Raw genomic sequence first — 25,268 nt, forward strand, 5'->3', positions numbered from 1 at the left:
GGTAGACAGCTTTTAGCCCGTGCCAAGGGCAGAGCAGTTCAGGCTCCAGCTAGGTCGAGGGCAGAGCGCAGGCGCCGAGGCCTCAGGCCCTCCCTCTGGCCTAGTCCGGACCAGGGCATGAATCTCCCTCATCTAACCCGGCCTCCCAGGCCACACCCCCCCTGATCCTGCAATGACCACACCCAGGTCTTCTGCTTGGACGGTCATTCGCCTGTCTCAGCTGACGTCAATTTGGAAGCCTAGACTTTGTCGTTGTGAGAAGGGACTCCCCAGGCCACGCCCCCTGAGGACTTTGACTCGCAGGCCCCTGTACCGCGTTCAAGGCCCGCCCTCTCCGCCCTCCAGGCCCACGCCCCCTGTGGGCGGGACCCCAGTCCGCTTAGCTTCTGCCGTGTGGGTGGTCGGAGCCAGCAGAGCCAACAGAGCAAGAAGGCATCATGGCAGCGCTCCGCAGAGGCTACAAGGTGAGCGGGTGGACAGCGGGATCCGGACAATGGCCCCACGGGTCAGGAGGCAGGCGCGAGCCTGCTGAGTCCCCCCCGCTGCCTACTGACCTCCGGCCGCTGACCCCCTGCAGGGGGTGGCCCTGTGGACCTGCTTCGCTCTCCGGTCAAGGGGCTCAGACACTTCCTTTTCGTCATCAACCCTTCTCGAATTCGGTGTCAGAACTCTGCTCTGGCAGAGGGAAGCACTTCCAGAAAACTTTGACTATAGTCCCACCCCAGGAAAGCATCAGTGTGTTGTTCTGTAGCTACGGGTGTGAGCAGGTGTTAGGATCCAAACTGGCTGATCCTGGGTGTACACAAAACACAGCTAATTCTACCAGAAGGAAAGGGAAGTGGGCTGCTCACGGCAACAGGGTTAGTACACCTGTTGTTTTGTAATGTTCAGAAAGGTACCCTTCCCAAAAACAAAAGGGAGAAGAGCCTACCGAAGAACTTTCATGAAGTTTGTCTTCTAAATGTTGTACCCTCCAGAATTTTGTTTCCTGAGCTCCGTTTTAGCCACTAATTGACTTAAATACTAGGGATGCATTCGTATAAGAACTCCATTTACACCACCAAAACTGTCACTGAGTTGCCTGTGTTCCCAAAATCTGGTTTTAGAATTTACAATTTTTTATTGCGTTGATTGACCGCCCCTCTCCCTCACCCCGGCCATTACTATACAAATTAACAGGCTCTGAAAGCAGAAGCTGAAGGGGGTTTTAAGTTATTTTTAATTCTGACAACAGAACTTAAGGTTTTTTGGTGCCTCCAAGGACAGGTGAAGGAAAGTCTAATCCCATAACGAATAAGAAAATGCATATTCCTTTATCCTGTTTTCTACGCTGCTATAAAACCAAGACTCAAATTTCTAAGCCATTTGTCACTTAGTTGTGCTGTAGCTGCAGGCTGGAAGACTAAAGTTAGGATCGTTCCCATATTGGAATTCTTTGTTTTTGGCAGAGAGCCAGGAATAATAAAAGCAGTACTCTTATGATTTTAAAGTTTCAGAACGTTGTATTTATTGTTTCTTTATATTGGGTCTCATTTTGTAGTCCAGCCTGGTCGAGAGCTAACAGCTTTACCTCTGCCTCCCAAGAGCTGCTACCTTCAAGCCTGGCTGTTTTATTTTAATAATCTCCAGTTATCCTCTAGGATTAGTGAACTCCATTTTCCAGGTGTGAAAACAAATTGTGTATTTGGAACTATTCCCAGACAGGTGTTTGCAAAATTTTAACTCTGTGTTGCAATGCTAACCTCTTAATCCTATCCTGTTTCCTACTGTTTCTAAGCTGTCTACACACAAAGACACACATGCATACACATACACAGGCACATGTACACATTCACATATAGAACAGGTGTCCACATACATACACACTCAAGCACACGTACACATAAACACATACAGACTGCTCGTACTTTTGCACAAGCAATGAGCAGGCCCCCATGTTAAGCTATCTAGTTGAATGACTAATTTCAGTATATAAGGAGCTCTCCACTTCAGTTGTATAAAAGGCACATGACCAGTTTTATAGAGTGTCGATCTTCATCTAATCTTGGAAGTAGAGGCAGAAGAATTGAGATCCCAAGGCTAGCCTGGATCCCACAGGGGCTATCCTGAACTACTTCAAAAGAACTTGTCCTAACAGAAACACAAACCGAATGATTAGGGTCTGCAGTGGTGGCACACGCCTTTAACCCTGCACTTACCAGGTAGAGGTTGGGAGCTCTCTGAGAGTTCAAGGCCAGCCTGGTCTACAAAGTAAGTTTCCAAGTCAGCCATAGCTACATCCTGAGGCTTGTAGCTACTTGTCTCAACCACACAAAACAAACAGCAGCACCAAAAACTGCACTTGGATACACACACGCACACACACACACACACACACACACACACACACACACACACACACACACACACACTCACGGGGGTTGGGGGAGAGGGCCCACGTTTACTTCCCAGCACTGATGCTTCCCAGCTCAGAACAATATGTAACTCTAGCTCCAGGGAGTCCTGTGCCCTCTTCTGGCCAGTTCGAACATTGAATAGAAAATAAAATTTAATAATATTTCCTTTATACACAGGCATCCCTCTAGCTTATAGTGGACACTCTAATCATAATGTGTTTAGTGCTGACTTTTAAAACACAGCTCTTGAATAAACACATAGCCATACAGATGCTGTGCTCACTTTGGACGGTCAGTATGGCAGTAATTACTTGGGGGATGTGTCTGTCTGGAACTCTCAGAGTACATAAAGCAGATGTACAGGCCAGAGGTTGGTAGTGGGAGTATGCAGTACGCACCCCAGTGGCCTAGCCAGTGTTCTTGCCTTTGGTTGATTGTTATCAGGTTCATTCATTGTGTCTATCATTATGTTTTTTTCCTCCAGGTCCTGAGAAGTGTCTCTCATTTTGAGTGTCGAGCACAACACACAAAAGCATCTCTCAAGCAGGAGCTGGGACTAGGGTTTAGCTTCGGTATGTGCTCCGCTTGTTGGCTTGAAGATATACCTGGGATATGTTTGTGAGCGTTATGTCTGTTAATGAGAAGAGCAGTCACCACCCACAGTTGGCTCGAGGTTCCTCACAGCCGCTGTGCTGCATCGCCTCCTTCTGTGTTCTCTCCGGCACATTCAAGTGTTCTCGGGCATCTCTCTAGGATTCTTCCTCTTTTTTCCCAAATGGATAGATAGCCCAAACAAATGAATCTATATGAATTGTCTTAACATACTTTCCTTTGTCTTTGGAGACAGTCTCACTATATAGCTCCGGCTGGCTGAAGCTCTAAGGAGGGAGATAGGCAGGCCTGGAATTCACCAAGACCTGCCTGTCTCACCCTCCCTAGTACTGAGATTAAAGGTGTGAGCAACCACGCCCGGCTCAACAAGTATTTCTCTAAATACTTCTACGTAAAGCGATGTAACGATTAAAAAAAATGGCCTACTTTATCCGAGCTGCGGTTCCATGCTATTACGTGACGTTCTCAGACCAGGGAGCAATGTGGTTTTGGAGGGAAAAGAAGCTAGGGTTTTCTTTCCTTTTTATAAAATGAAACATTCAGGTAAAAAAAAAAAAAAAAAATGTGAGCTAAATCCTGGTTTTCATTCATGTCCTAAAAAACCTCAAGGGTTTTCACTTCAGATTGTTACCTTGCCTCTAGGTAGGAAACCATTTTCTCTGTTTGCTTGATCTCTGAAAAGTTACAAGGCTGAGCTGGTTAACATGCACTCAGTGCCCTTAGTAGTCTGAAAGTGGCTAGGTTTATTGCCTTTATTTGAGTATAGTTGAGTGAAAATAGATCTCTCTCTCTCTCTCTCTCTCTCTCTCTCACACACACACACACACACACACACACACACACACAACTGGAATTAAAGAATTTTCAAATGTTATGAGCATAGCAGGTTGAATTAGTGGGCCTTTGAGAGTAGTAACCGTTTACTCTGTTATCTGTTACTCTTTGCTTTTTACATGTGAATTCCCACATACTAGTTAGCAGTATCAAGAATCTGATAAGCCACTGAATTGCCGGAGGCCGAAGCAGATAGAGGCGTTTGGAAGGGAACTGTGAGCTCTGATGAAAGTGCACACCCCTCATACTAGTTAACAGTATTGAGAGTCTGACAAGCTACCGAATTGGCAGCGGGTGAAGCAGATAGAGGCGTCTGGGAGGGAGCTGTGAGCTCTGACAAAAGTGCAAGTAACGAGAGGGGCCGAGGGAGGGGTGCACCTTTGTTCTCAGCACTCAAGACAGAGGCAGGCAGATCTCTGAGTCCAAGGCCCAGCTGACGTACAGAACAAGTTCCAGGACAGCCAAGGCTACACGGAGAAGCACAGAGGACCAGCCGGTCTGGTTCTGACGGATAAAGTAGGTATGACGTGTGCAGTAGGGTAGCTTGAAGATTACGGAGTTTGTGAAAGCAGTTTGCCAACAAATAATAATACGGTAGACGCCTTTCTTTCCGACACTGGACCCATATGCAACCTTGAAAGGAATTAATCTGTGATCTTTGAAGTGAAGCTGTGATTCAGAAAATCCCAGCACAAAGCCCCAGGCTCCTTGTCTACTTCGTGCTCACCACGGGACTCGGGGAGCCACCCCTTCTCTGCCTTGTCTCCTGCTCCTTTTCTTCCTGTTTTCTTTTTCCTTTGTACTTAACTTTTAGTAGCGATATACCAGTATGCCAGTCGCCTTAGAGGAAGACTCCGCTTTTGCCTGGTGTCTGGCTATGTGCATTACTGATGGAAGTCCATGGCATTCAGCCATCCCTTGGCCTCCGTGTCTTAACCGTGAGAGACTTGATCCGTCTTTTACACTTCACCTCTCAGCCCCGTACAAATGAGAATTGTAGTCATAATTATTCTTTTTAAAAAACAAAACAAGACAGTGTCTCGCTGTGTATTCCTGTCTGGCCTGAAACTCACTGGGTAAACCAGGCTGGCCTTGAACCCACAGAGACCCTCCTGCCTTTGCTGTCTGAGTGATGGGTATAAGGGTGTATGCTGCCCTACCTGGCTTGTCCTTCTTAGCTTTGGCTCTTACTCTCATTGCCTGAAATGCCCCAGAACACCATTAGCACTCCCTCACCCTTGTGTGGAGGATGGAGTCCAGGGCCGCACACAGGCTACATAGGCAAGCACTTCACCAGTGAGCTCCATTCCACTTCATTCATCATACCGATGCCCACATTGAAACACCAGATAGCACAGGTCTACAAATGTGCAATTAGCCATCTAGGATTACCCCAGGGGCTGTGGCAACATAGTTGCCCTATTCACTTCACAGTTACCTAGTTTTGCATTGTGTAAACATTGTTTTAACACTGCCTGTTACCGATACAGAGGGTTAGATGCTGCTGTTATTATTTTGGGGAGATTTCTCATTGCTCTTACCATTTTGTTTGTGGGAACTTTCATCCTCTTAAATTGATTGGGGGTTCAAAAGAAGAGCGAAATTTAAATTCTGGCGTTGACGTTCTCAGGGAAGTCTCCAAAACAAGTTTTATTGCTGACCGAGCTCGTCTTGTCCCTTCAGGCTGCCTCCTTACACGCATATCTCCTGTAAGCAGATCTTAGGGTAAATATAACTTCCACTTGTTCCTTCGACTTTGCCCTTTTTGATGTTCTCCAAACAATGTTCCCTTAGAGTTGACGGAGCAGCAGAAAGAGTTTCAAACAATTGCTCGGAAGTTTGCCAGAGAGGAAATAATCCCGGTCGCCCCAGACTATGATAAAAGCGGGGAAGTAAGTATCGCGTGTTACAGGGGGGAGGTCACCATGAGATCGGGTTACCTGCCTGCCTAGATTCAGGTATAGTATAACCACGCTGTTGTCCTTCCTTTCAGTACCCGTTCCCTCTCATCAAGAGAGCCTGGGAACTTGGGTTGATCAACACACACATTCCGGAGAGTTGTGGTAAGCCTCCTACATGTTTGGTACTAAAATTTAAAAAAAAAAAAAAAGAAAAGAAAAAGAAAAGAAAAAAAAAAAAAAAGAAAACTCTCGTTCTCTAAAACCTTGTTGCCAGTCAGTGGCTTTCTGCTTTAGTTTCCCTATTTCGGCAGCATAGTGCTTGCCTGCTTGGAGGATCCTGGCCCTCTGCACAGGCATTTTCCCTGTGTCTAGATGGTTTTGAGTTCATCAACTTGTTCTTCATATTATAACGCTCTGCGTATGCTCTGACACCATAGGTGGTCTTGGCCTGGGAACTTTTGATGCGTGTTTAATTACAGAAGAGTTGGCATATGGGTGTACAGGGGTGCAGACTGCTATTGAAGCAAATTCTTTGGGGGTAAGTGACAGAGACAATAAATAGTTTACCATGGGGCTGATGAGGTGGCTCAGTGGGTAAAGGTTCCCCATGGTCTGAGTTCCCCCCAGGGGTCCCAGTATGATGGGAAGGAGACAACGGACTCCCCCAAGGTGTCCTCTGGGCTCCAGAAGGGAGCTGTAGCACGTGCACACATACACATAAACACATGTGGGCATACATACAAAATAAGTAAAATGGCCATTTAAAAAGTGCTAATCACTTACCTGGGCTGGTAATGAGACACCAACAGTCACGTTGGGTTGATCTCCGTAAGAACTATAAGGAAGGTCAGCTAGCCAGCCTGGGGTTGTGATTACACAGCTTGAACACAGTTGGTTCTGTTGTCCCCAGTACTGGGAGTTCTGGGTGTCCGTGTAAGGAAACTGTACACTTTGGCTACAGCTCCTGCGGAGGCAGCTTGGAAGCCATCATCCTCTTGGCCTGCTGCTGGGTTACAGTGTTGAAACGTACTGAGCAATGTCTAGGACTCTGCCCATACAGACCGAGTCATGTAGCCTAATTTTAATCTGTGGTCGTGTTACTGTCAGCCATGTTTGTGTATTGCTAACAAGGAGAAGCGTGTATTAGTATATCCCGCATGTTAGGTTCAGAGCAAATGCCAACTCTTTAAGTTTAGTCCTTTACGGGAGGCGGGTAGCTCTTTCTTATTCGTAGAATCCACGCGACTAATTTAAATATGTTGCCTTTTGAATGTTAATTTTCCTTGGTAGCAAATGCCTGTGATTATTGCTGGAAATGATCAACAGAAGAAGAAGTATTTGGGGAGGATGACGGAGCAGCCGATGATGTGTGTGAGTATGTTCTTCAGGGTTTTGTCCCTATTTCCCAGTGAGTGGGTCAGGAGCTTCTGGGTCTGCCGTTTCGTCTGCATGTGTGTTATTGGACCGCATGCCCAAGACGGAAGTCAGCAGACACGTACGTAGGTGGACTGTCAAGGGGGTGTCTTAGTAATCTCCTGCTCGTTTCCACAAGGGAGAATCCACTTGTTTCTGGATTCCAAAATGGCGTTGAGCTTGTCCTGAGTCTGACTTTCAGAAAGTGATGTCTGCTGAACAGAACAGCAGGACCTTCGTCCTGCAGCTCCAGATGGGAGCAGTTATCTGGGTGTATTTGTTTGTTTGCAGCCCAGGCTGTCTTCAATATCCCGGAGAGAAACTGCCTCATTTATAATTTAAAATGTATCTCTGGCTAGGCACAGTGATGCACAGCTTTAATCCCAGCACTTGGGAGCCTAGGAGGATCTGTCCTCACATCTCTGTGCCGTGACTCTGACTCTCCCACTCCCTCTCTCTTCAGGGTCTCGAGTGTCTGACTAGCTTTGAACTCAGGAGGTAGCCAAGATGGCCTTGAGCTCTTATTCCTCCTGCCCCCACCTTCCTAGTGCTGGGACCACAGTCATGTGCTACCACGCAGAACTCAGTGTATGGAATGCCCAGCTATGTGGTGCCTGGGCTGGAACCAGACCCTTGGGCATGCTAGGCTGTGTCTCCAGCCCTGTCCTGCGTTCCATCCTCATCGTGTGCAGAGGATAAATAGCTACAGGATGTGCTTCCTTTGTGAGATTTGACAGTATCATCTCATGGAAGCCGGTTTCTCAAATCCTGGTATTAACACCCACATTTAATATAGGTACCCTGTACCCTGCGAAAGTCTCAAGTCGGGCTGCCTTTCAGCTCTGGTTTTCCTATCTGGTTTTTTTTTTTTTTTTTTTTTTTTTTCCGGAGCTGGGGACTGAACCCAGGGCCTTGCGCTTGCTAGGCAAGTGCTCTACCACTGAGCTAAATCCCCAACCCCTCCTATCTGGTTTTATAGACTGACAGATAGTAGATATTCAGTGAACATTCGAATAGATCAACCTATGTTAATTTCAATTTAATGATGAGTTTGTTCGAATGTGCCTAATATTTTAATATGTCCTGTAGTTTATTGGTATGCTGTGTCTAGGTTTCAGTTAAGTCAAAATGTTTTAAAATAGTAACCGTTTTAACATTTGGTTTACCAATCTATTTGGTTTTTCTAAGAGCATTATAATTCTAGGCATCCATCTATCGTGCTGCCTTCGAGCCAGAGTGCAGCCCAATGGTGGAACGCTTGCTTAGCACACTTGAGAACCTGGGTTCTGTCCTAGAGTCTCAAAACAAGCCAAATAACACTGTTGCCAGGTATCCACAATTTAATAATTAACACTTAATTTTTCCTTGTGCCCGTGTTTCCCAGGCCTACTGCGTGACAGAGCCCTCAGCAGGCTCTGATGTGGCGGGCATTAAGACCAAAGCAGAGAAGAAGGGTGACGAATACGTCATCAATGGCCAGAAGATGTGGATAACCAACGGGGGAAAGGCCAACTGGTACGTCTCTTCATGACCGCGCCTTCCGCAGCCCCCTTCCTTCTCTTATCATTCAGTTCTCTCGGTTAGAGCAAGCTGTAGTATTAAAGCTGAAGGCCCATCCTAGGAGACTATAAATAACTCAGTGGCTCGTGAGCTATTCTAAGCCCTTGAACTATTCCTTCCAGATTAGTTTAAGAAGTCCAAAGTGGAAAAGGGCAGTAAGAATAGATAATCTCATCGCCAACTCCGTCAGGCAGGCTCGGTCCCAGGGCACAGTCGCTCCCTCGCTCGAAGGGAAACAGAAAGCTTCAAGGGGATGTTGTTCTGATTCTCAGCAGGCTTGTGGTTCCCGGAACTGAACCTAGATCTCTGTGTGTACCTGGGAAGCACCACGCTGTGATGCCCATCCCCTGTAGAGGCATTCTTACTGGGTCATGGGGCTGGGCGTGTAACTCGGTGGTTACAGTGCTTGCCAAGCACAGGAGTCACACCATCCTGGGTCTGGCCCCAGGCGGTGAGATACACCTCTACTTATAATACTTGGAGCAAAGGTGAAGAAGGGTCAGGAAGTTCAAGGTTATCTTCAGCTACGTAGCAAGTTCAAACCAGCCTGGGGTACGCGAGGCCATCTCAAAAAAAAAAAAAAAAAGATAAAAACATCAGCCTATACCAAAAAAGGGCAGTACTTAAGTATTTGATGTTCTCGAAATCTAAAACTTCCAAATATGTAGGTCTAAACAATGATATAATGATCCATTAAACATCAAAAATGCAGACTTAAGAAGACTACTTGACCATTAAAAAAGAAAGTTTAATAAGCAACTCTAAGTTTGATAAATGAAAGCAATGTAGGTTGGAGATGCACCTCCGTGGTGACTTCAGGCTGAGAGAATGAGTACAGGGATGGCCAGGCGTGAGCACAGTCAAGAAGGATAAGCCCAGGCCCTGCTACGTGACCTGTTGCAGGGCGAGCCCCTGAAGCGTGCAGAGATACGTTTCATCAGCGTCCATCCTGAATTCGTTTAGAATTTAATTTCTGAAATAATGTTTCGTGAAAGGAAGAGTGGAGGAAACAGGCAGGGAAATCTAAACTTAAATGTCAGTATAGGCTACGCTGAGAGACTCAGAGGTAGATAAATGATAAATAGACAGACTGATAGATAACAGGTGGATAGATAGACTGATGGACAGATATGTGATAGATGAGAGAGACAGACAGACGGACGACAGGCCCTCTTGACCTTTGACTAAGATGGGATGGAACAAGTCTCGCATGGTTATTTGAGGAAGGCGGTCTAGAATTAACAAATGAAAGTTAGAAACTGTAAACCCCAGCTCATTCTAAGGACAGTCTTTCCAATAATAGAGCCCATATGTGTTGTCTTGGAAAGTAGTGTTTTTACTCATTAATGTGAGTGAGTACGTGACAGAGACTTCTCAGGAGTGGTCTGGGGGATGTCGTAGTTACCACTCCACGGCTGTGAGGAGATACCATGACCAAGGCAAGTCTTAGGAAAGAAAGCATTTAATTGGAGGCTTGCCTACAGTTTTAGAGGGCGGGTCTGTGACCATCATGATGGGAAGCAGACAAGAATGGTGCTGGAGCAGTAACTGAGTGCTTTATGTCTTGACCCTTTGGCAGCAGGCAGAGGGGGGCAGATGGACAGACAGACAGGCTGACTGACTGACTGGACCTGGCGTGGGCTTTTGAAACCTCAAAAGCTCATTCCCAGTGACACAACTTTCTCCAGCAAGGCCAACCCATCAATTAGGCCATACCTTCTAATACCTCTGTCACAGTTCTACACCCTGGTGACTAAGCAGTCAGATGTATAAGCCTATGGGGCCATGCTCATTCAAAATGCCGTAGGAGATTAGGGCAGTAATTTTCCTGTCTTGGAAAAGAAAATCTAGTTTGTTTGGTTGGTCAGTTGGTTTTGGCCACAGTTTCACTCTTAGCTCAGGCTGGCCTAAAACTCACTGTGGAGCATAGGTTGGCCTCAAACTCATGATGGTCCTCCTGCCTTAGCCTCCCAAATGCTGGGACTCCAGACGTGAGTGACTCTGGAAGCATTCTGCTGTATCAGCATACTTGTGTGTCGAGCACTGTGGAGAAGCATCCCGCCTCGGTGGGCTGTGAGGCTCACAAACCGATCGCTCGGCCAGCACAGGTGTAAAGGCCGGGAACAGGGATAACAGGATCGCTTAGTGTGCTCGCATGCAGGATCGATTAGTGTGCTCGCATGAGCAAGGAATGAGGAAGTAGAGAGGCCACGAGAACTGAACAAGCTAAGAGAGATGTAATTATGCAAGTAAACGTCACGGTTTTGAGAACTGACTAGAATTCTTCCCAGAAAAGGCAAGTGCAGTGACTCGGGAAATTAGAAAATAATTTTGTTTTTTCCTATTACCAAATAAAACCATAGTCGATGATAAACTGATAAATTATTGGGTTGGGTTTTTTTTTCTTTTCTATTTATTTATTTATTTATTTATTTATTTATTTATTTATTTATTGCCTTAACATAAATCCATTGCTTAAGGGAGGATAAAAACACTTGGTCAATCTCTCTCTCTCTTGATGCTAAAACCGTCACTAAGGCTCACCATGGACTCTACCTCTAAGCTGTATGGCTTTTCATCTTTTTTGTACAGATTCTCAAAAAAAAAAAATCTGTATCAGGATATATGGAAGGAAAGCTGTTTTGGATATGGGGATTCAAAACAAGAACTTCTTTTCTTTTTTTTCTGCTCATGTTCATTTCTTCTAAATCTTTTTCTGGGAAATGTCTTTCTGTGGAAAGCCAGTAAATATCCCTAGTAAGTCAGGTTTGCTGGCTGTGCTGCATGGGGGGCAGCCCTCACAGCAGTGGGGGTCCTCTGTTCATCTTGCAGATTGCTTGTCCTATGAGACATAGGACGGGCCCGGAGAGGAGCATCCCCGTTCCCACACACATACTATACTTTCACACTCTCTTTGCAGAAGGAACTTTTACTCATAACTCATACCCCCCACATTAGTGGAGAGAGAGGCGGTTGGGTTAGTCTCACAGTAAAACTGGCATCTGTGCAGGTTTTGAAACCCATCTGGTTCTTCATTTCCTCTTCTGTTAAGTGGGGGTGGTAACACCGGGGGTGGGGGCCCGCTGAGATGGTAGTTAACGTGTATTGTTCCTTTTCCCTATGGCCACCATTGTGTGTTTGTGTGCACTAGGTATTTTGTATTGACGCGATCTAACCCAGATCCTAAAGTACCTGCTAGTAAAGCCTTCACGGGATTCATCGTGGAGGCCGACACCCCGGGAATACACATCGGAAAAAAGGTAAACACTGTGCTTCTTTTTTTTTTTTTTTTTTTTTTTTTTTTTTTTTTTGGAGCTGGGGACTGATCCCAGGGCCTTGCGCTTGCTAGGCAAGCGCTCTACCACTGAGCTAAATCCCCAACCCCAAACACTGTGCTTCTTAACAACAGTTCCCTCCACGTGGGATTTCAACGGTAAATGTCAAGGTTCTTGTTTGTTTCCTTTAATGAAAATACTTTTAAGTTGGAACAAAAATCTAGTTGTGTCTTGATGATATTGGGGACGTAGTTTGCATGTCGGTGAAAAATCTTTCAAAATGATTTTGTGCAGAACACCTTCATGACAGCTGTAGATGTGGGCATAGTGGGGCCGCCATGGCTGCTGCCCCAGGAGAGAGTGTAGGACTCTGAGAGGATCCCTCCCTCCTCCCTAGAGGATCTGCACAAGCTTCGCTTAGAACAGGTGAAGCCATATGATGTGGGTGGATTACTCACAATCCCACAGCAACAGCGGAAACATCTATACCTTGGAATCATGTGAGGATGTCAATCAGTGTCAGCTGGGGGTGGGGCTGGGAGAGTGTGTCAAATAAGGCGATGGCATATTGGAACACGCAATTTCAAAGCGTGCAGGAGGTTTCAAAGGTGACATGATGAAGGTAGTCCTGGCGAGAGCTTACAAGCACAGCTTGGGATTATAACGCAACTGAAGTGCTTTTGCAAAGGGGAGTTCTCAAAGAGAACTCTGAGTAATGAAGGATGTCTCCATCTAAGGCATAAGGAGGAGTTGTGGGAACCAAACCAGATCTGAAGATTACTTGAGCAAATTGTCTTCCTCCCCCATTTGGGAAGGTTTGAATCAGCTGGTCAGATGTTGGAGTTGGTCTCCTGAGGCTGAACTGGAAAAAAACAAATCTTAATTGATACATAAGATTTCCAAGGCAACCTTCAGTGTAGGATCGTCTGTTGAGTCCACATCTCTTTAGAAATGTGTTGCTTGACCATGTAAAATGTATGTAACTTCTGCCAGGCGTGGAACTGCATCCCTTCAACCCCAGTACTGCAGAGGCTGAGGCAGGAGGATCACAAATTCTAGGCCAGCATGGATGGTGTACTGAGGCTTTGTCTCAAAAAAGGGGACAAGGACAGGACTTCCCTTTTAGGTCGTGGAAGGGCTGGACTCTACGTGCTGTTTACTCCAGCCTGTTCCAACTACAGAAACCAAGGCCCAAATAATTGATTCATTGACAGCCACAAAGCCAGAGGCCAACCTGAGATCAGTGATCTTGTGTCCTTTACTAATAGGCTTGTAGGGCTTTGGCCTGAGACATTTCTGATGCCGTATTACGCTATATTTTAAAGAGAAGATATTGAAGGCTGACTGCGCTTTATAAAGAGACTACTAGCCCATGCATATACAGAATATGAGTACTGTGGATGGTCACGCTTCTCCCTTTGCGTGTGTATGTGGCGGATCATGCTCTCCCCCACTCTCCCCCATAGAGATGGTTTCTGGCAAACTCAGGCCAAGCCTGACTGTCTCTGCTAACAAGAAGGAAGCTCAGGGCAGTAGCAAACTGGTGTGCTAACTGATGTTGTCTCCATGTTTCCAGTATCGTTCTCACTTAGAAAACTGTAACTGAATCAGTGTTCATTACTGAATGCACACGGTACACTAGGTACTGATAAAAACCTACCCCCGGGGACTTACTTTCTGGCAAGTGCACGAAGATACTTTGATTGTTAGCTACTTAGCCTCCTAAAAAAATATTCTTTTAAACAAGTGGCCGTTTGCAAATCTGTGAGGTTCATGTTATCAAAATGTTTTGCATCCTAGAAATTGTGTGCTTTGAGATGGGTCTAAGAAGCTTTTCGGGTTTTGTGTTTTTAGTTGATTTGAGACAGGGTCTCACTACGTAGCACTGGCTGTCCCGGACTCACTGTTAGACCAGGCTGAACTTGAACTCACAAAGGTCCGCCTGCCTGTACCGCCTGTGCCTCCTGAGTGCAGGCGTGTGCCACCACACCTGACCTCATTCTGTCTCTGACTTGTTACTGTTGCTAATCTATGAGCCGGGTTTGTTATTATAATTATATATTTAAAAAGGCATTGCATGTAGAAGACCCAGTATTATCCACAGTTTCCACTGAACATCTTAGAACATACTTTTCATAGGGCAATTACGTAGAGTCTGAGTTGGGGGAGGACCAAGATAGCTTAGTGAGTAAAGGCTCTTCCTGTCAGTCCTGATGACCTGAGTTCTACTCCAGATCCCACGTGGTGGGAGGGCAGAAGCAACTCCCACAAGATATCCCTTGATGTCCACACTTGTTCCGTGCCAGGCTCCTGCTCCCTACAGCATAAAAAGTAAATAAATGCTCCCCCCCCCCACAAATGTGGGAGAGCTCAGTAGATTGTTTTGCTTGCAAAATGATTTAACAGATGGACAGACAGAGAGAAAGTAGCTTACAGACAGAGAGACACCAATGAAGTTTAAGTTAGTGCTGTTTTCAGTTTGTATAGGCTTCATTCTAGGGATGCAGGGATGGTTTAATATACGGAAAACCGTCAACAATCCACTATATAAACAAACTGAAAGATAAAAACCACATGATCATTTCATTAGATCATGAGAAAGCATTTGACAAAATTCAACACTCCTTCATGATTAAAGTCCTGAAAAGAACAGGAATTCAAGGCCCACACCTAAACATAGTAAAAGCCATATACAGCAAACCAGTAGCTAACATTAAACTAAATGGAGAGAAACTTGAAGCAATCCCAGTAAAATCAGGGACTAGACAAGGCTGCCCACTCTCTCCCTACTTATTCAATATAGTTCTTGAAGTCCTAGCCAGAGCAATCAGACAACAAAAGGAGATCAGAGAGATACAGATTGGAAAGTGAAAGACCCCCGGAGTGGGGAGACCCTCATTCAAGTCTCGGGATGATGCAACCCCCCAAGAACTCATACAAGACCGTCCTTGTTGTAATCACATGAGGTTTATCGATAGCAACCAGTGCACTGGGGTCGAGACTCTTATCCCACGCAGGGGCAGTGGAGTTCGACCCCGAGAGGCTGGGAGAAGAGGTATTTAAAGGGAGAAACCACAACTCGAGGGGGCAGGGATGGCGTCATTGGAAAGTGTGTAGAATAACAGTGAAAAATTACAAGGAAGAACTCTCTGTCCCCCAAGATTGTTTCCTAGGAGAAGCTGTCTCCTACTTCTCAGATTGTTTAACTTCATGGTCTGCTAGTCCCTAGGAGAAGTTGTTTCCTGCTTCTCAAGATTGTTCTCTAAGATTTATGGTCAGCTAGTTTCTGGGAGAAAGCTGTTGAGCTGGCCAGTGTAATTATCCATTCTATAGCCCTAGGAGAGGCTTCTTGGAACATCCAATTCTGGGGCCTAACCTGTTTTGTTTTGTTTTGTTTTTTTCTGCTCTAAACTTTGTGTCTAGGGGGGCAACTTTAAAACTTTTATCTTTCAAAAGGAAGAAGTCAAAATATCTCTATTTGCAGATGATATGATAGTATATTTAAGTGATCCCAAAAGTTCCACCAGAGAACTACTAAACCTGATAAACACCGTCAACAAAGTGGCTGGGTATAAAATTAACTCAAATAAATCAGTAGCCTTCCTCTACACAAAAAGATAAACAAGCTTAGAAAGAAATTAGGAGACGACACCCTTCATAATAGTCCCAAATAATATAAAGTACCTCAATGTGACTTTAACCAAGCAAGTGAAAGATCTGTATGACAAGAACTTCAAGCCTCTGAAGAAAGAAATTGAAGATCTCAGAAGATGGAAAGATCTCCCATGCTCATGGATTGGCAGGATTAATATAGTAAAAATGGCCATTTTGCCAAAAGCGATCTACAGATTCAATGCAATCCCCATCAGAATTCCAATCCAATTCTTCAGAGAGTTAGACAGAACAATTTGCAAATTCATCTGGAATAACAAAAAAACCCACGATAGTGAAACACTATTTTTGACCCAGGCTGGCACTTATTTCTAGAAAGATCCCAGCGAGGCCTTGCAGCCATGGTTAGTCCCGGGGAAGCTATGGAAGATGGGCAGAGACAGGAGGGTTTGGATTCTACGGAAGCTCAGCTCACAGAGCGGGTGCTACAGGCCCTGCTTTAGGAATGATTGACACAAACCGTGCTGTGACCCCTACGCGTCTCTTCTGCGATCTTCTCCCTAGGAACTAAACATGGGTCAGCGGTGCTCTGACACCAGAGGAATCACCTTCGAAGATGTCAGAGTGCCTAAGGAAAATGTGTTAATTGGTGAAGGAGCAGGTTTCAAGATTGCGATGGGGGCTTTTGATAGAACCAGGCCGACGGTAAGCCAATCGTATATGTGGGGCCTTTTGTTTGTAGTTTTCAATGATTAAGATTATTTTAGTGTTGTACGTATGATGTCTTCTTTATTTTTTGGTGTCTGCTTTTTTTTTTTTTAATGATGGTGGAGAGGAGATTGGTGCTTGTCCTGTGTGTAGTTCACCTTCTTTCACTGCTCAGTATAGAAACTAATTTAGCAGAAGCTAGAGTATTCCCTGCTAGATTTCCAGAACGTCCACCCCTAAGTTGATCATTCCTGTTGATCGTGGATCGCTGTGTATTCTGCTGCTCACTTAGCATGGGTCCATGGAAGGCTCCCCGGTTAAACAGCAATGACTTCGCTAGTCAGTTGGCTGATTGATTGATTGATTGAATAGCAATGGGGATAAACTCAGGCTCTACTGAAAGCCAAGCATATGCTCCACCACTGAGCTGCATTCCCAGCCCTGCTATTACCTGTAATTTGAAAATAAACCCAAGTACTCTCCTCCCCGCCCCTGTGACACCACTTCTTGTCTATGTAGTCCTTCGCTGAGAACCAAGCCATAAGCCGTGTGGCTTGATGACAATGTGAGTTTTTGCTTCATTTAATGCTGATGTTCTAGGTCGCAGCTGGTGCTGTCGGGCTAGCCCAGAGAGCCCTGGATGAAGCTACTAAGTATGCCCTGGACAGGAAAACATTTGGAAAGCTGCTAGTGGAGGTAATCTCTCTCTCCCTCTCCCTCTCCCTTTCCCTCTCCCTCTCCCTCTCCCTCTCCCTCTCCCTCTCCCTCTCCCTCCCTCTCCCTCTCCTTCTCTCCCTCTCTCTCTCTCTGTATGTGTGCGTGCACACCACGAGTGTGCCTGGGTAATGGGCGAGTGCACATATCCACAGCTGTATAAAGACCAGAGGACCACCTCGGTGTCCTGCTTCTCTTAGCTTGTTTTGTTTTGTGATACAACCTCTCCCACTGGCCTGGGCTCACAGTTAGGTGAGCTCAAGGGCTGTCTCTGCCTCTCTGCTGCTGGGATTCCTGGCACAAGCCTCTGCACCCAGCGTTTTCACATGGGTTCCGGGGATCTGAACTCGGCTCCTCACGCTGGTGTGGGCAAGCATTTTCCTGACAGCCACCGACCCTGCTCTTGAGGTGATCTTGGCACTGTGCTTGTTTTGTTGACATCCGAAGACACTCATTGCATCTAAATATTTAGAAATTACCTCTAAAGAGCAAAAATAGTGTTCTCTATTTTGTTGGGAAGAAGATTCTAAGGTTTCCTCACTAATCCCTGAGAGCAGATTTTCTTTTGGCTATGTCACTCACAGTTAGTCACTCTAAATGTTAAGAAAAAGAATGTATTTATTACATGCCTTCTGTATAACTGATACCCTGCTATCAATGTTAATATGTGCGTCCAGTAAGCGTGTTTTTGGTAGGCCAGGCTGGCCTGACGCTCACTGAGATCCATCCATCCCCGCGTCCTGGATGTTGGGATGGTGTGCATGCCATCGTGAGACGGGCACCTTCAAGCCTGGCTTCATGGTTATCTCTGTTGGTCGTTAGAGACTTCTCCTCCACTTCTTTCTGCCTCAGTTCCCTTCAGTAAAGCAGGAGTGGTGGAAGATGACTCCATGTCTGCCTACATCTGATGTTTAGCTCTAAGCTTTCTGAGTGTTTTCTCTCTAGCCTGGACTTCTGCACGGAGCTCCATGCCTATACAGTGGTCTCCTGTCACTGTCTCCCTGTCGTCGCCCCTGGCTTTATTCTTTCCCCAAAGACGCTTTCACTTCTTTCAAACTCCACTACCTTCCTCGTTGATGTCAACAGAGCATCTCCCTCTGTCCATTCTACGCCGTGACACCTCAGCACACACTTATTCCCAGCGCTACCTCGCACGCGGTGTGTCGACGGCAGCCCCTTACTCTCACCAGAAGCTGTGCCATGTGAGACAGAGTTGACAGTCGCTTATTCGCAGATCCTGTCCTTTATACCCTCCGGAGCGTTTACTTTAGAGATAAGTTAGTCATCACGGGACAAACACAAAGAACGCAGAGCAACACAGATTAAGTCCCCAAACGAAACCTATGAGGTGGAGACATCAAAACCAAAGGGACAGAGACAATGTTACAGAGAGTAGCAACGAATCCCATTCAGCAATCAGTGACAGCCCCTACCTTGGACCCATTAAAAAAGCTATCCCTGGGCTGGAAAAACGGTTCAGTGGTTAAGAGCATGGGCTGCTTCTCTAGAGGACCAGGGTTCAGTTCCTTCCCGGAACCCACATGGCAACTCACAACCGTCTGTAACTCCAGTTCCAGGGGACCATGGCACCAGGCATGCATGAGGTGCATGTATCTGTGCAGGCAGGCAGAGTACACATACACATCTTTCTTTTTTTAAAAGATAGCTCTAAGCTACGGTCTGTGTCACACTTAGCCTTCATTTCAGCATCGTGCAGAAATAACCAAAATATTGATGACCCATAGAGGAGAGATGGAGTCTGAACAGCTCAAAAACTAAGAAAAGTCTTTATGTCCTGAGACAGCTGTGTACAATTAATGACAAAAAAAGCAGAATGAAAAACCATCAGCCTGGTAGGCCAGCATGTGTGTAAAAACAAGGGAGACATTTGCATTCCAGTGTGTAAACTGCCTCTGGAAAGTTAAAAACACACATACTGATACCATTGTTTACCCCCTGGGAGGGGGCTGGGTGGGTGACTGTAAGCAGGTGGCTGTAGGCAGGTGGCTATAGGCAGGTGGCTTGTAGGCAGGTGGCTGTAGGCAGGTGGCTGTAGGCAGGTGGCTTGTAGGCAGGTGGCTGTACACAGGTGGCAGGTGGCTTATAGGCAGGTGGCTGTGCACAGGTGGCTGGCTATGGGCGGTGGCTGTAGGCAGGTGGCTGGCTATAGGCAGGTGGCTTGTGGCAGGTGGCTTGTGGGCAGGTGGCTGTGGCAGGTGGCTTGTAGGCAGGTGGCTTGTAGGCAGGTGGCTGTACACAGGTGGCAGGTGGCTATAGGCAGGTGGCTGTAGGCAGGTGGCTGAAGGCAGGGATGACTGAATGAGGAGGGGAAATGTTTACTGAATATCCCTTTACTTTTGGAACATTTGATTGGGGGATACTCTGTCTATTCAAAAGTTAAACTCAAGCCAAATATAGTGGCCCATGCCTTTAATCCCAGCACTCAGGAAGCCAAGGCAGGTGAGCCTAGGCTGAGGCCAGCCTGGTCTACAGAGCGAGTTCCAGGACAACCAGGGCTATATAAAGAGACCTTGTATGGAAAAAATAATTGAGCTAGATAGGTGATTCCATGGTTAAGAGCATGAGATGCTCTCACAACCGTCTGGAACTTCAGTTCCAGAGGCGCTGATGCCCTCTCTGGTCTCTGAGGGCATTGCATGCACGTGGTATACTTGAATACATAGAATAATGACACATAAAATAAATTAATCCCAACTCTGAAGTCACAGCACTCAGCAGGCTGGGACAGGAAGAGTTTTAGGCAGCTTGGGCTATATGACAAAATCCTTTAAAAAAAATAACAACAACAACACAAAATAAACAATAAGCAGTATATAGTGACACATTTATAATACCAGCATTCAAGAGGCTGAAGCAGGAGGATTGCTCTGACTTCAAGGCCTGGGGTATTTAGCACAACCTTGCTCCAAGCAAGGTCCTTGAAAGAATTCTTGGCTTAGAGGGATGGGCACAGTTAAGATAGATAGAAGCAGGGAGGGCAGGGTCTGGGGAGATCACCGCTCAGGAATTAGAGTGCTTGTTGCTCTTAAAGAGGAGGATCACAGCTCTGGTCCCAGCAGCCACAGCAACTGCCTCACAGTGGTCAGTCTGTAAATCAAGTTCAGGAGCCTGCACGTATGCATGGACACGTACACGCGCACACGTGCACAAACAAACTAAAACATGGAGAAACAGGGTGTCACCCTACGCAGGAGTTAATCCTCCCGCACAACCTGGTCACCTGCCTACCTCAAGCAACTTCTCGTTCCCATTATGGCGTGAAACCTGCTGGACATGTGAATCCAGCGGCTGGGCGTCTGGTTCCGTGACCTGAGCTTGGTCCGCGTCAGTCTCTATTCTACTGCAGAATTTATGCTTCTTATAACCTCTAAAACTTCAGATACCATTTTCTTGTTATTCACTGCACGAACCCAGTTTCCAGTGATCTTAATGTTCCCACACACCTACTAGACTCTTTTTGATTTGTTATTTTAAGGCACATGTCCCATTTTATAGTAAAATGTCTTTTTATAGTGATACCAAGCAAAATACTAAAACAGCCATAATTCTATCACTCAGAATTATAGCAAATACTTTATTACTTCCCTGACCATGTTTCCCTAGAGTGATCATCATACTGTTTGAAAACTTCATGTAACAGTGCACGTAAATGTAACAGTGCACGTAAATATCACGTAGCAATGTGTGGTAAACGTTTTTCTACCCTGCGATGCATGTTGATGGTATTGGGCATGATACAGCTCTGCCCATCTCTTACAGCATGTGTTGGCTTTCATCTCCCGTCTGATATGACGAGGACAGGAAGCATCATGTCTTCTCTGACATGTTTCTATGCTAGTTTCCTATGTAGGTAATGCCTTTGGTTAAAGGCCCAGCATGGCAGAGCTCTATAGTGTATCCTGAAAGTCCCAGGTACTCTGGAGGCTGAGGATCACAAGTGTGATGCCTGCCTGGGCCAGCACAGTAGGATCAACCGGGGATGTTCCCTAGAGTCAGTCATCCATCCGTCTGTCCACCCACTCCCTGTCTAAATCATTGCAGACACTAAAAGGACAAGAACACTGCTAGGTTTTCGTGTATCTGTACCCAGAACCTCAGTCTAATAATGAGAAAATATCAGATAGACCCAAACTCAGGAGCAGCTTCCAAAAAAAATCTTCAAAAGGACAAAAGTCAGAAGCTAAGACAGGGATTACAGAGTCTGGGAGGTTCTCTGAAGTAAAGCGGGGGTGGGCCTGGAGTTCACGATCTCTTTTGGCTACAGAGCAAGGCCATGTCTTAAAACATAGAAAAGAGACCTGATGGCAGTGGTGCACGCCTTTAATCCCAGCACTCAGGAGGCAGGAGTAGGCAGAGCTCTGAGTTCAAGGCCAGCCTGGTTTACAGAATGAGTTCCAGGACAGCCAAAGCTACACACAGAAACAACAACAACAGAAATAAATACATTCGCAGGTCTCTTTGGCACATGCCTTTAATCCCAGCACTTGGGCAGAGGCCAGCAAATCTCTTGAGTTTGAGGCCAGCTTGGTCTACAGAGTGATTCCACAACAGCCAAGGCTACACAGAGAAGGCCTGACTCCAAAACTCCAAAAGGAAAAACATAGTTTGAATCAACTAGTGGTACTGAAACAGATAACAGGATAGTTGGTGGGGAACTTGGCCAACCTGGCTGGAGTCTGTGTAGCAGACCTGGTATGGAGTCTGCACATCCATACCGATTGCCCTCATCTTACCGTTAGGGGAAGCTTGCTGTAACTTTTCTGCAAGCCCACAGTGAGTACAAAATAAAATGTAAAAGAGTTTTAAGGAAAAAAATTTTTGAGATGCCCTTTAACCATTTCTCCTTAATTCTAGCACCAAGGAGTTTCATTTCTGCTCGCAGAAATGGCGATGAAAGTTGAACTGGCCAGACTCAGTTACCAGCGAGCAGCCTGGGAGGTTGACTCCGGCCGCCGGAACACGTACTTTGCCTCTATTGCGAAGGCCTTTGCTGGAGATATTGCCAACCAGCTCGCTACCGATGCTGTGCAGATTTTTGGAGGCTATGGATTCAACACTGAGTACCCAGTAGAAAAGCTGATGCGGGACGCCAAGATCTATCAGGTGAGCTCTAGCATTTGTGTCTGAGGGTACAGGATGTTCACAAATGACAACAGTGGGTGTCAAACAACCGGTGGTGACATTTGGACCGGCAATTAAGTGTAGCTGCTAAAAGGGAAAGGGCTAGACCAGCAAACAGCACAGGCACGTATCACCTGTCTAACGCTACCTTAGACTCTTCAATTCTTTTTAACCAATTACAAGCTACATTTTTTGCCTCTGAAGATTATATATGCTTGTCTTGTGTTGGATGTTGGGTGACATCTTTCTCTTTTTTAAAAGGTGTATTTATTTTTATATCTATGAGTACTGTATCTGCACGTACACCTGCATGCCAGAGAGGGTATCAGATCCCATTACAGATGGTTGTGAGCCACCGTGTGGTTGCTGGGAATTGAACTCAGGACCTCTGGAAGAGCAGTCAGTGCTCTTAACCACTGAGCCATCTCTCCAGCCCGGCTTCTCTTAATTAGTTGAAACTGTATTTACAGTGAAAAGCCATGTGTCCTTGAGAACTGATACTTGACTCTGAAATTAAGTTGGCAATTAGAAAAAGGGTAACTTCATAAACTAAAAGATAGAAATATGCGTGTTCTCCGTTGTGAGTTAGTTATAGTGTATACTTACTCATACCCCACCATGTTCTGCACACCCCTAGCGAATTTTCATATAACAGGAAGCCTTGTGTCATTAGCCCTACAGAAGAAAAGCCCAGTAACTGTACCATTATCAACACTAAAGATCATGGGGCTGGAGAGACAGCTTGGCAGCTAAGAGCACTGACTGCTCTTACAGAGGACCTGAGTTTGATTTTCAGCACCCGCACACATGGGGGCTCATGTGTAACAACAGTTCCAGGGTATCCGAGGCCCACAGGCACCAGACACACATGTGGTGCACATCCATACATGCAGGCAAAACATTCACATGCATAAAACAAAAGTAAGCCATTCAGAATTTTGTCTCCACAATTCTCTGCCCCTGCAGGCCAAGCACAGGAAAACTGCACACTGCAGTTTGCATCCTAGCTAAGTTACCAGTCTTTCTAGAGCTATTTTGCCTCTCCTAAAGCCTGCAACTGTTCCTGTCAACCACTTGACTTTCCCCCACCACCCAACAGTGAATGAATGTGGCCCGAGGTTAGAAGCTGGGAGTGGGAAAGAAGGTGGATTACTAGAGATTAAAGCCCAAAGCCTTTAATGTGTTTAGTAGTAAGAACAGAGAGTGACTGGGACACAGCCAGGAACAGCTGAGAGGACGTAGATAATAAATACTCCGGTAGTACTGAACCTTACACTTCCCAAACACTTTGAAATACAAATATTATTTTCTTTGATGTTATAAGCCTGCCTTCTAATTTTGTAAAATAATTTTTGATTATTTAAACTATTCTAATAAAATAACATTCCGCTGATTGGTGATGGCACTCACCTTTAATCCCAGCATTCAGGAGGCTGAGGCAGGGGATCTCTGTGAGTTTGAGGCTGGCCTGCTCAGCCAAGTTCCAAGACAGCCAGAACTTCACAAAGAGAAAACCTGTCTCGAAGAAACAAACAAGCAAACAACATACATGTATATATTTATATTTTATGTATATGTTTTATATATAATATATACTAAATAATTAAATACGTTAAATCATAATATTTATGTTATTTATATTTAATATGTAACCTATAATGTATATTATTATATGTGTATATTAAAATAATATCTAGTGTGTTATTACATATTGTAATTTACATAATTATATGATATATGGCTTACAATATAGCATATGTACAACATATATATAATATGTTAATGTTTTATATATACAGTATATAGATGTGTTGTGTTATGTATTAATGTTATATATTATATTAATATACTATATAGTACTATATGTTAAATTTTATTTATTGATATTATTAATTATAAATTATATATGTAGTATTAATAGTATGACATATAATATTTAATTATACATCTCATATATATATACATATATATGATATATAATAACATTTCAGTTTGGTGCTGCAGTAGAGCTGAGACATCAAATGAATCCAGATGTTTCAACAACTTTGTGTTTTTCTTTCAGATTTACGAAGGTACTGCACAAATTCAGAGGCTGATCATAGCTCGTGAGCACATTGAAAAGTATAAAAATTAACAGAAATTACTATGGAACGATGCTTCGCCCTCATGTAACTACGCTCAGAGCACTGTTGCTGCTTCAGGGGGAAAGGGCTTTACTGTCTTCCCACAGAAATGAGATAAAAGACGAGCGTCGCAGATCTGTGCAATGGGGTCCCATGGCGGAGGGTGCCTCTGTTGAGCTCCACGGTGACCCTTTCTAGATAGGTTTGGTTTTGGACAGTGAGTGGTCAGTCCTTGGCCCCGAATTGTGTTAATTTGCTCCTTGATCACTTGAGATGGAGAAATACCCTGGAGTTCTAACGCTCATTCAAGTGACAAGAAAGATGTCCTGTCACGAAAGAACTCTGGATTCTACACAGACACTGAGGAATGCGGTGGATCGGACCCATCACACTGTGAAGAGAGAGCATTTCTGTGCTGAGCTGTTTCATAATTTTGATTATATTTCCCTTGTATTGCAGAAGAGTAAAAAAGTTTATATGCATTTTTTCCCATTATAAAACTAAAAACTTTCTGGAAAATCTTAATTCTGAACTGGCATTTTATTTGTCTTGATTACAATAATTCAATAAAGCTAGCCTTAACTTATTCTTCTGTGACTCTTTGGTTTGTACAAACCCCTGTGCTGTTGTACACAGTTGTGTTTCACACATAGAACTTTAAAAGGGATTTAAAATAAAACAAGCTGTGTGCAGTGTGTGTGCTGTCCTGTGTTGTGTTGTGTGCAGTGTGTGTGCTGTCCTGTGTTGTGCTGTGTGCAGTGTGTGTGCTGTCCTAGGCTGTGTCTGTGTGCAGTTTGACCAGTTCTTACCACTGAATTCCACAGAAGATATGAGCATAAAATAACAGCCACAGTTGTGACACTGGTATAAAGTATTACAGAGGTAAATTAAGCTAAGAAGGATGTTTTCTGATTCTCTGAACTTTGATGTCACCCTGTGTTCTGACAGACTATGACCCTGAACCACACGCCAAAATAA

At 45.1% G+C, this 25,268-nt stretch overlaps 1 protein-coding gene across 1 annotated transcript; it reads left to right on the top strand.

Annotated features, from left to right (window-relative positions):
• The first annotated feature begins 328 nt into the window (after nucleotides 1-328).
• Nucleotides 329-24,876, top strand: Acadm (acyl-CoA dehydrogenase medium chain). The gene is made up of 12 exons (XM_032897127.1): nucleotides 329-464; nucleotides 2,881-2,968; nucleotides 5,637-5,734; nucleotides 5,836-5,905; nucleotides 6,181-6,281; nucleotides 7,034-7,114; nucleotides 8,541-8,671; nucleotides 11,868-11,976; nucleotides 16,168-16,308; nucleotides 16,912-17,007; nucleotides 21,901-22,149; nucleotides 24,230-24,876. Exons 1-12 carry the CDS (start codon nucleotides 438-440, stop codon nucleotides 24,299-24,301), a joined length of 1,263 nt encoding a protein of 420 aa, XP_032753018.1. The 5' UTR covers nucleotides 329-437; the 3' UTR covers nucleotides 24,302-24,876.
• The last annotated feature ends 392 nt before the right edge of the window (nucleotides 24,877-25,268 follow it).

This window comes from Rattus rattus, chromosome 3 (genome assembly GCF_011064425.1).
Source record: "Rattus rattus isolate New Zealand chromosome 3, Rrattus_CSIRO_v1, whole genome shotgun sequence".
Lineage (NCBI taxonomy): Eukaryota > Metazoa > Chordata > Mammalia > Rodentia > Muridae > Rattus > Rattus rattus.